Below are 10,624 nucleotides of genomic sequence, written 5' to 3'. Positions count from 1 at the left end.
GACAGACAGGATTGACTGTTTCCAAACTAAAAGACTAGCATTTCCAGAGTGAACCTGCTCAGCCACCAGTGACTACTATGAGCAGTTTAAACTAAATCCCCTATTGTCTCTGTGAAACTCATGCCTATTCCTAGCCAAGTCATTAGAAAAAGGGTTGTGAACTTGAAAGCTACAAAGACATCCCAATCGCTACTTCAAAAGACAGTACACCGGCCTCAGAAAGTATTTCATTTTTTGCCCTTTCTGTATTTAAGTATTCCTGGATCTTACTTTATACCACAAATATTTTTACGCTTTCCTAAAAGCCCAGGACTGGTTTTATATAACAAGGTCATTGAGAGCAGTAGCAGACTTCCAGGCTTAGCTTTGTGAAATCAGTAACCCAGATTCACCATTTTGCCATTTTTTCTATGCAGTGGAGACATACCTTCAGGAAGCAGAACTCACAATTCAGATCAATTCTGTTTTACATGAACACGAGCAATAAAACCTGGTCCATGGGTGTGCAGGCTAAAATCTGAAGAAGGTAGGTTCAGTTAAAGGGTGGTACATTCAAAGTTGCTGCCATCACAAGCAACCACTCCAGGTCAAACATTCTGAATAATGATAAATATCAAAACAGCTTTAACTACTGACTTCTGACCAGCAGCAGCAATTTTTATTTGCAGAGAAAGAGTATTTTTCTCTATAAAGTAAAAAAAATAAATAAATCCAAGTTCCAGTATATTTTAATATGATTTTATTACATGAATGATGGACTTCGTATCAGGAAAAATCAAATGCATCTATATGAAAAGAATGTAAAATGTCATAGAAAGTTCTAGAATTATAAAAGATCATAGTATAAAACGTCAAATATGGCTAACAACAAACTAAATATTATGTTTTAAGACTGATGTCAACTACCACCATTAGCAAAGGCCACTTTCTCTTCTTTTGTCTTCACTGATCTGCTTCCCTACTCAAAAGTCTTGAAAGATTCATTCTTGTTTTTTCAAGTGCCACTGTTTTTGCTCGTCTTGAAGGCCTTGAACTGGACACTGGGACAGATTCTGGAATCTCATCACCACTAAAACATAAAATATTTTAAAGTAAGGCCAAAAAGACTAAGCAGACACAAAAGGATTTACATTTACAAACTTGAAGCAATGTCTTAGAGAGCAAAAGTACTTTGTACTAATTATAAGCTATTTTCTGAGAAGAATCAGCAGTATCATTAACCATGTGTCAGCAGCTGCAAAATAAGCAAAACTTGCAAAAGATCTGATGGTGTCAAAGTAGACACAGGAGCAGGCAAATGGGAATGACTGGCCCTGGTCACACCAAAGTCCAAGGAATACTTTCTTGTGAAACAGTGAGCACAGCTGAAAATTATGAAGATGATGTTGTTTTAATGCCTATATCCTACAAGATCACAACGCATTGGGTATATTCACCCATCAGTCATTTCTAGAAGCTTATTGACTACATCTTGAAAAACAAGAAAAAAAGGGGGGGGGGGGGAGGGGGAGAGAGAATTTAAATGAAAAATTTGATTCCTCCACAGAACAGTTATTAAAAAGGAGCAGAAAAAGTGACTGGAAGAAGAGCAATAATGCAAGCCAAACATCTGATTTTCGCCAGCTGGAATGTGTTACTGTTGCACACAACAGCTATGTTAAAAGAGAAAAAAAGAACTCCAGGCTCTTAGCAATGATAATAAAATGTGAAGCTGTCAAACCTGCTGCTGTTTCAAAAGTACCAGTTCAAAGGGAACTTTCTTATTTTCTTAAATATTTATCTGTGCATGAGGAATAGAGGACGTTAAAGATACAGGTTTGGGAAAAGAAAAACATTTGAATTAAATGTCCTTGCTAGGACAGACACCAGAGGGGTGAGAGTGGAGAGAAGAGAATTTACCTTTCACTGTCACATTTTGCAGTTGTATCAGTGTTTGTACCAGTTTTCCTTCTGCTCATGGACCTCACTTCTGATGATGCTTTTCGTTGTCCTAAGCATAAGCAAAAGCCTCATTTCATACTGTGATACTGTTTCTTTTCTTCAGCTAGTTCTGCATGTTTGATAGTTCAGTGTTTGATATTTCATTGACACATGTAACTATGCACTCACCAGAGACAGAATGTGGTGACAAAATGAAACCATCAGCAAAACCCCCTCAAAGTACCACATCTCTCTGACATGCCTGTACATGACTGTGGCCAAATTACCCTGAAATCCTATAGTCAGACTTCTTTTTTTAGAATCTGTGTTGTCAGGAGAGGATGACAGCACAAAAACTTCCACGAAGAAGGCTATTTTCATCTTTTAACTAATAAAATTTAAAAAAATACAATGCTGTATGAAGACTGAACGGGGGTTTTCACAAAAGAAATTCACAAAAATTCACAAAATTCACAAAAATTCACAAAAAGTTAGTAGGAAGTTTGTCTTTTTAAAAAACAACAAAGTATTGTAGCCAGAAAAAGCTCTGCAAACCTTTCCCAGTTTTGTTTCTTGTGGATTTCTGTTTCGCAGTTGCTTTACTTTGAACATCAGTAACTGGAGTATGAAGAGCATCTTTGTTATTATCTGTTAAACAGAATAGCACATGCAGAAGTTAGAGACAATCAATTTTTAATATATCTTAAGTACCAGTATTTTAAATATTGGCTGGTATATAAAAAAGCCGCCCAATTTTAACTGTATTCTTCCTTTAAACTTACAGAAATTCAATAAGGCAGCTAGAAGGAAGCTTCAAGTGTCACTCAGCTATAACCCTGTCCCAGCACAGATCAATCACATGTAAACTATCCCTGACAACTGTTTAGCCCCTTCCATTGTGTCAGAAGTCAAGCAAGCAGGGCAGAGACCAGATTGGCTGACCAGGGAACTGCTCATGGAGCTCAAAAAGAAAATGTATGACCTCTGGAAGAAAGGTGAGACACTGCAGGAAGATTACAGAGCTGTGGTTCATTTGTGCAGGGATAAGGCATAAGAGACTAAAGCTCAAGTAGAACTGATGCTGGTCAGTGTTGTCAGATACCAAGAAGGGCTTTTGTAAACATATCAATAGCAAGAGGAGGCTTAAAGAAAACACGGGACTGATTCTTGTTGAAGAGGGTCCCCTGACTAATAGAGATGAAGAAAAAGCAGTGGCATTCAATGCTTTTTTTGCCCCTGTCGTTAATAATCTGAGAGACCTGAGACTGACTGCCCATCCCCCTGAGTTGGAGAACCACAGGTGTGAGAACTGTGACTTTCCATTTGAGGACACTGGAATTGTGAGGGACCAGCTGTGTCAGCTGAGTGTCCATATCCTGAATGACCATGAGCCAGCAGTGCAGCCACTTGGCCAAGGAGACCAATAGTTTCCTGGGTTGTATCAAAAAGTGGTGTGGCCTCATATTGACAAGAAGCTTTTTTCCTAATATCAGATCTAAATCTCCTTTGCAGCAATTGAAGGACAAAAATAGTGTCTGTTGCCCTTTTTGCTCACAGCTGTCATTTAACAAATTTGAAGTAGTAGATGCTGCTTTATTTTTAACGACCCCAAATGTATTTGGGGAAGGGTAGCAGAAGAAACAATGAGTTCTCCTACAGCCTACTTTTAAGAAATGCCCCAAAATCCTGTTTTGTAAGAAATTCTTACCAAAAGGTATTATTAGGTGGTAACAAAAAACAGTACAACTATTAGCTCAAAATCATACTTGCAATTTCCCATCCAGTAAGTATTTGAAGCCATAAACATAGGAGATATAAAGAGTTATTTGGCACTTGCAGAAACAACAGATTAAAGCCCTGAAATACTCCACTAGAAAATATAAACAAATAAATCAAATAAATGTTAAACAAAAACGTGGTCTGCTTAAAACAGTTGCATGTCACCATCTTTGCTTTACTGCTCCAAGCAATCCTAACCATGTTAACTTTTTGTGCCATCAGCACAGTGCGCACTAAGGCACATGCAGCTGCATAAGCTGTGCAGGCAGTGGAAACTCTTCCAGCCATTTCCACTTCCAGCTCTTACATAGCAATAAAAGGAAAAAAAAAAAAAAATAAAAGTGGCTCCAACCTATAAGCTCATAGCAAGGATGGGCCAGTGTCAACAGTGAAGATATCAGCCATACACTGCTACAACACAGCCTGTAAGTAGCACAGGCATGGTAACTCCAAAGCATAAAAGCACCGCAAAGTACCTGCTTCTTCCTCCAAGTTAATAAGTCACTTTCTAAAGATGAGTTAGTCATCACTGGTAGTTAGCAGACACACAAGCACATTAAACAGCTAAGAAACTAAAGCCCATTTTAATACAGTCTTTGTTAAGAAGAAAGAACTGCACGACAGAGATAAGATTCAAAATACAGTACTAGTTATACTAATATGGAGAATAAGAAAACAGAAACTGATCAAAAGCAATAAAAATCAGAAAATAGTTCATTACAAGCAGCATTTTAAACTGTATACTTATGTACTAGGTTTTTTTTCCATTTTTTCAGAAAATATGTTAATTCAACAGAGGGAAAACTAGCAGTTATTTTCATAGCATCTAAGCAAGCTACTCCATTGTATACCTACTACTAAACTACACCTTTCCTAAATTACCTTCTTCATTTTGAAGAGTATTTTCAGATAATGTGGTCTCCATTTCCTGTGCCCTTTCAGAGAGGCCTGTTTCCTCAGTCATTTCAGTGTGCTCTTTGCCCACGTTAGGATCTTTTGTCAAGTTCATCTTGAACTTCTCAATAGCTCTTTGACACAGTTTATCTTTCACTTCCTGGAGAAGTGACATTTAATATTAAAAGTTACTTCATTTACAACTATTTCTTTTACTCATTAAAGTTTCCCCCCATTCGTAAGTTTAACTAATAGGATTAGTTCAATTTACTGCACAAAGGATACAAGGTGTGACATGATAAGTCAAGTTGAAAGGAGAAACACTTTCTCCATCAGCACCAGGCACTGAAACACCAAAAAACCAAACAATATTAGTTACTGGACCTTTCCAGCCAAGTCCTGGAGCGCAGCTGCCCCTGGATGATATGCCCATAGTGCATCAGTATTCTTTTCAACATTTCTATACATCATTGTTGTCTTCTGTCACAATCCCACATTTTGCTGTGTTTTACCCCATATTAAAAAAAGGTCAATGTAAAACCTGTCACATTACTCTTGTAATCCCTTCCCGTCTTATCTTAAATCAAGCACCCTTTTAAGGTTGTCTGATGATCTTGCAGGTACAGTGTAACTTTAGGTGTAACGTTTCAGCTGATAATACTTAAGTAAAGATAAGCCTCCAGACTGGGAAACTCCACATTAAATTTTATTTTAATGTAAAAAAAAATTAACTACACTACAGTAATCAGAAGAACTGTATTGAAATATATCAAGTTTCATGTTTCATGCTAATTTTGCTGTCTATGGTGGCTGAAATCTGTAAATTATACAGTGTCATGAGCTCAGATTTCTGGAAACAACACATCAAAGAGTAATTTTCAAAGACTGGTTAAAGAGAAATTCCAGTCACATTGTCATATTAAGTAAAAGGCTCTTCATTTTCAAGTATATCAGAATACCGGATGGTTAGTGATTAAAAAAGAATCATGTTATTTATGTACTACCTGTAGAATCTCGTTGATCAAAACCAGAAGATTCTCTGTGGAAGAACCGCTGAGTTCCAGCGAATTTAAAGCTTTTACATAAATACGAATGTCTGGTGCTGTTGGGTCCCTCAAGATTTCATTACAAATTTTCACTGCTAAACTATCATGCACTGTTAAGTCCTGTAAAGGAAAGAAATTAAGTATCAGACATTTTGCTGGGATTTACAAAAGACAGCAATGTGATCATTCAGATATAAGCAGCTGATCTTACAGAATAAACACCATCTGATTTTTCTACTTTCCCCAATATAGACAGTTAGCCATGGTGCAAGTTTCTACGTGCTTCTTTTAATTGTAAGAGGGAAAGGAAATCAAGGATGGGGGTTGGTGGAAGGCCAAGCTAAAAGAGTTTGTTACCTGAACCATCACGCTTTTAATCCAGTTGCTGACACTAGGAATCTCAGAAAGGCCCAGAGCTAGCAGGAAGTGAAGGGGATCAGTTCTTAATCTCTAGCTACAAATATTGTTTCCCTCCTGTTTAGCACACTGTACCTCATAGTCCTGAGACTTTTTAGACTGATGTTTCAGTTCACTTGGTCTGGTCAGGTCCACTAACAGTTCAGAAACATTACTGACATCTATTTCAGACAAAGGTGAAGTTGCAGGAGCATTTAACAGTGTTTTCAGAGTTGGAAAATAAGCTTCTCCAAAGCATTCCTGGTTAGACCTGTTTCAATATATAAGACAAAATTACATCTTAATTCACCCTTAAGTTTTCTCTTCTATGCTGAAAGTTCACAGACCTATTACAATACATCAGTCAAAGCAATGTGGGAGCAGCCAAGCTTGGTAGACAGCCAGAAGGAGATCAGAACTGCTTCACAAAACCAATTAAGCACATGGTATTTCAAGTAAGTTTTAAGTAACAGTTTCTGCCTCTCAACAGTTTGAAAGTTCATCCTTACTACTGAAAACCTGATATATACACACATATTGTCTCTTAACGGACAGAAACACATTTTTCTAAATCTTTTATTTAGATTAATCTGTCCTCTGCTCAGTCCTCCTTCCTGGTAGCATTTTTCTTTGGGGATACTTTTCATTGTGCAAGAAATCGAGGAAGCCTGGCAAAAAAAAACGCAGTTGTTAACAAGATTTTTGGAAGAAGCATTTGTGCTTTCTTTTCCCAGAAGAGTTAAGAACTCCTGCCAGGCAAGCCTAAAAATCATGTTGCACTTGGTTCTGCAGCAAGTTGTACATAGTTCTGCAAGCCAGATCAAAACAATTTAAAAGACATCAAAAAGTACAAGGCAAAAGTTGGGGAAGTGAAGCCTTTTTTATTTCTGATACTTGTTAACCTCCTATTTGAACCCAAATAACTACAGGAAAAAATAAATAATTTCAAAAAAAGCAGATTGTTTGCTGCTGTATTCTTGAGCCAAAGGAGGTGACCAAAAGGCCTTTTGAGCCCTAAAGCTGGGGCAAAAAAGAATGGAAGCAAGAATGCTCCCTTTCGGCAGCTTTAAGGCTGAAGTAGTTCAAGTATAACTGAACTATCATTCAGATTATTGCCTGTAAATCATGAAAACAAATCTAGAACATTGTCCTCTCAGGCCATGAGAGAGTTTCCAACTGTTTAGAAAACATTCCACGAAAGAGAATTGTTCACTGGTCACAGGATCCTGTCCCTGTTATCAGTGTGCCACCCCATTGACATGACAGAGTATCTACAGAAATCAGCAGCAACATTTTCTTCCTCCCAGAGTTCAAATACTTAATTTCAAAGGGTAAACCTCTTGATTATAGATGTGACCACACAGGAGGTCAACAGAGCAGCACCCAGAAAACAAACGGAATTCAGGGAAGAGATCAGGACCAAAATAAGGTATGAAGCTCAGCCAAATGTCATTCATTACTTGAGCTCAATGGCAGCTTTGCAGACAGTTCTGAATTACACACAGTTAATAATTCTCTTCTAAAAATACAGTATTGGTAAGCAAAGACACTCCATGATTCATCTTAATATGAAGCATTTGTGACCCAGAACAGAGATCATGTTTTGAGACAGAAAACTAATGGTGTTTCCTAACTAAACAGATTCCAACCCGGTGAGCCAGACTAAGATGTAGGATATTTCTCTCCACTGATTTACCCAAGTTTTGCTTAAAGCAAGGTTTTTTCTTAAAAATTCACAGGGTCAGAAGACATTCACAGGCAAAAGTTTATCAATGTTAAAAGCTTAATTACATTACTCAATATCAGTGAAACAGGAACCATGAAATTAGTTTTTCTCAGACAACAGCAAAAATATATCTGTTTGGGGATTTTTCCCCTCTCCTCTTTGAATTACTCCTCTTAACGTGGCAATTAATAGGCACAAAAAATTGAATTCAATTTGGAAAAATAGATAAGGTCATATATATTAAACCTAAATTAAATCTTAACCATAAAAAAAGCAGATAAAAGCTCATCTACTTCAGACTGGCTAAAACTACTAGTAGCAACTGAAAAGTAAGTTAAACATTTTATTTCTTTGAGCAAGTGGAAGATGAGAATTACTATTTAAGCTCCTATTCCCTTACATAAACTACTTTCTTTGTCCACTACAAAAGTAAACAGAAAATTTTGAATTTGCCATGAATTTAGATTGGAGTATTCTGTTGTTAAAGAACAAAAACAAACCAAACCCCAAACACCCAGCTTTGATATCTGCTGGGCACTGATTCTTTTCTTTTGAAGAATTCCTTCTGCTAGCTACTTTTTTGCGGCACTTCAAAGCCTACCTGCAGTGCTCAACAGCATAAATAAGTAAAGCACATCTTTTTAATTAATCTTTTACTCAGTGTCTTGAAGAGCAATTTGAATTATGGGCTTAGGAAAGATTAAAAAAAAAAAAAAAAAACGAAAGAAAAGGTGGAAGGCCACAGGGGTAAGAGGCAATTAATGAAGTCTTCTGAAGAGTCATTGGCTGAGATTATGTACTCTCAAAAGTAACATGCACAGGAGTCTGAACTAGACCTTTAGGTCTACTTTACCTTTGTGCAATTTCTACTCGTGCAAGATGCAAAAAGGTTCCTTAAGCTCCTAGACCAATGTGTATTTTCACGCAATGATTTACAAAGGCCATACCTATTTGCATAAGCAAATAAAGGGAAGAAAACTCCTAGACAGTGTCTAAGCCGAGTATCGTCTTCAGTCACAGGATTATACCACAACAAGATAAGACGAGAAAGCAGCTTGGCACTGATCAGCCTCCCAGAGAACATCAGTTTGGCTATGCCTTCTGCAGCATCTGTCCTAAGTTCTGGAAACTGAAGAAAGAGCTGATCACACACACACCAGATAAACCACAGCCCATTACACTAATACTTTATGGTAACAGTCCACATCCTATTATGCCAATCAATTCTCTACATTCATATATTTTCATCTGCACAGAATTCAAAGCTAGCTCAAGAGTAACATTAGTCAGTATCAGTGACAAAGTTGTGGCCATTTTCTACAACTATCCTATTAATTTCAGTTACACATCATGTAATATTCATATGCAATTTAGTAGGATGGTAAGCTTTCTGTAAAAGACATTAAAAAAAATTAAGGTAAATTTTATATTTCTTACCTCACTGTCTAAGAAACCAGAAAGAAGCTGCAGGAGGTGGTGAACTACAGTAGTCTCTTCCTCCTCCTCTATTTTTTTACTTTCTTCCTCACAATTTTCAGTTCTAGTGTGTCCATCTTCACTTTGAGAGTCATCACCTCTTCTGGCTTTAAATGGCTCAATCCCAAACAGCATAAGTTGGTCAAAGATTGCCTTTAAAGCACTGAGTTTTACCTTTAGATCATCTACTTGTAAAACCTAGGTTTAATAAGGAAAGTACATCACCTAAGGGTAGACCACCAATGTTAACATTAAGCACAACAAGATTTTTTGCTTTAAAAAGATTGTTTGATTTGGGAATTTTTTTTATAGTACCTGGGACAAATTTTAGATTGTAAGAAGGTGTGATACGAGTTTAAACCTGAATTTATAATACAGTCTGTGAAATAATTTATCATCAAGTCATCTATGCAATTTCCACTGCATAAAATCAATTGAAATTCACTCACAGAGTGTGTGAATTATTGTTCAGCTTATAAAGAGACATTGGACAAACAGAAAGTCTATTTGCCTAAAGAAACTCCATACTGATAGACACCACAGAAAAAAAATATGTAAGACAATTGCTGCTCTGAAATACCGTACAGCTTAATAAAATAAACATAACATAATAGACAGCAGGGAGCAAAATAGTAATAAAAGTTGCATAGGTTACTACATATATTATAGTTCAAATTAACATTCAAATAAAACCATACATCATGGGTTAGCCTTGAGATCCTTGATCTGTTTAGCCCAACACCCTGCTGTTGATGGCAGTCTGCAGAAAGAGTATGGGGTTTAATACCTACAAATATTAACTGCTTAAGTCTAAAGTTGCTAAAACAACTGAAATCCTCCCCAAAGTGATTTTTTATGAGACATACTCAAAGGCAAATTAAGAACAATAGTGTATGCAAAATTTTTAGAAAACCAAGTTTCTCCTACTATGGTTATTGACAGCTTTATGATCTTGTCTGAGCTGAACGTATCATCTCAATGTCTGCTATCAGTTCTCTTGAGAATGCAACACACTCAAAGCATGATGGCCACCTACACTTTGTTAAAGCCAGGATCTGAAAAGTTAACAATAGTGTTGCCTTTAGTATAATCAGCTCAGCATCAGAACCTTTACCGCAAAGGTGGTGAGATGGAGGTATTATGGTATTCAGAATGTTCCATATCCATAGACATTTGGCCATGCTATCTTTAGCTGGTTTTTAATATTGCTTTTTCCCCTAATTAACAACTTTCTTAATACATACAAAATTAATAATCCAGAAATTAGAATCTGACACTCAAGATGACAGGTGAGTATCAACAGAAATGTGAAAACAATCACAGTCACATTTTTAGTCTGGTTTCCCAAGGCCAGGAGGCTTACAGAAAAGACAAGCTGTAGTATTCT

The 10,624-nt window shown here is 36.8% G+C and overlaps 1 protein-coding gene across 2 annotated transcripts in view; it reads right to left on the bottom strand.

The window, feature by feature from the left end:
• Positions 1–723: 723 nt before the first annotated feature.
• The window catches only part of NCAPG (non-SMC condensin I complex subunit G), a 28,534-nt gene continuing 18,633 nt past the window's right edge, over positions 724–10,624 (bottom strand). The window contains exons 14-21 of one of the 2 annotated variants that reach the window (XM_061379718.1): positions 9,199–9,435; positions 8,709–8,890; positions 6,132–6,306; positions 5,598–5,759; positions 4,582–4,753; positions 2,476–2,568; positions 1,900–1,990; positions 724–1,069 (exon numbers count right to left, since the gene is read on the bottom strand). In XM_061379718.1, coding sequence (XP_061235702.1) covers positions 943–1,069; positions 1,900–1,990; positions 2,476–2,568; positions 4,582–4,753; positions 5,598–5,759; positions 6,132–6,306; positions 8,709–8,890; positions 9,199–9,435 — 1,239 coding nt within the window. In that variant the 3' untranslated portion in view covers positions 724–942. Of the gene's footprint in view, positions 1,991–2,475; positions 2,569–4,581; positions 4,754–5,597; positions 5,760–6,131; positions 6,307–8,708; positions 8,903–9,198; positions 9,436–10,624 lie in introns of both variants that reach the window. The other variant, XM_061379716.1, reaches the window with a different exon arrangement.

The sequence above is a fragment of the Neopsephotus bourkii genome, unplaced genomic scaffold (genome assembly GCF_033783945.1).
Source record: "Neopsephotus bourkii isolate Nb327-2 ecotype Australia unplaced genomic scaffold, CSIRO-AGI_Nbou_v1 NB_1780, whole genome shotgun sequence".
Classification (NCBI taxonomy): Eukaryota; Metazoa; Chordata; class Aves; order Psittaciformes; family Psittacidae; genus Neopsephotus; species Neopsephotus bourkii.
The sequence above is the reverse complement of the archived record's forward strand: the minus strand, read 5'-3'. Positions and strand labels throughout refer to the sequence as shown.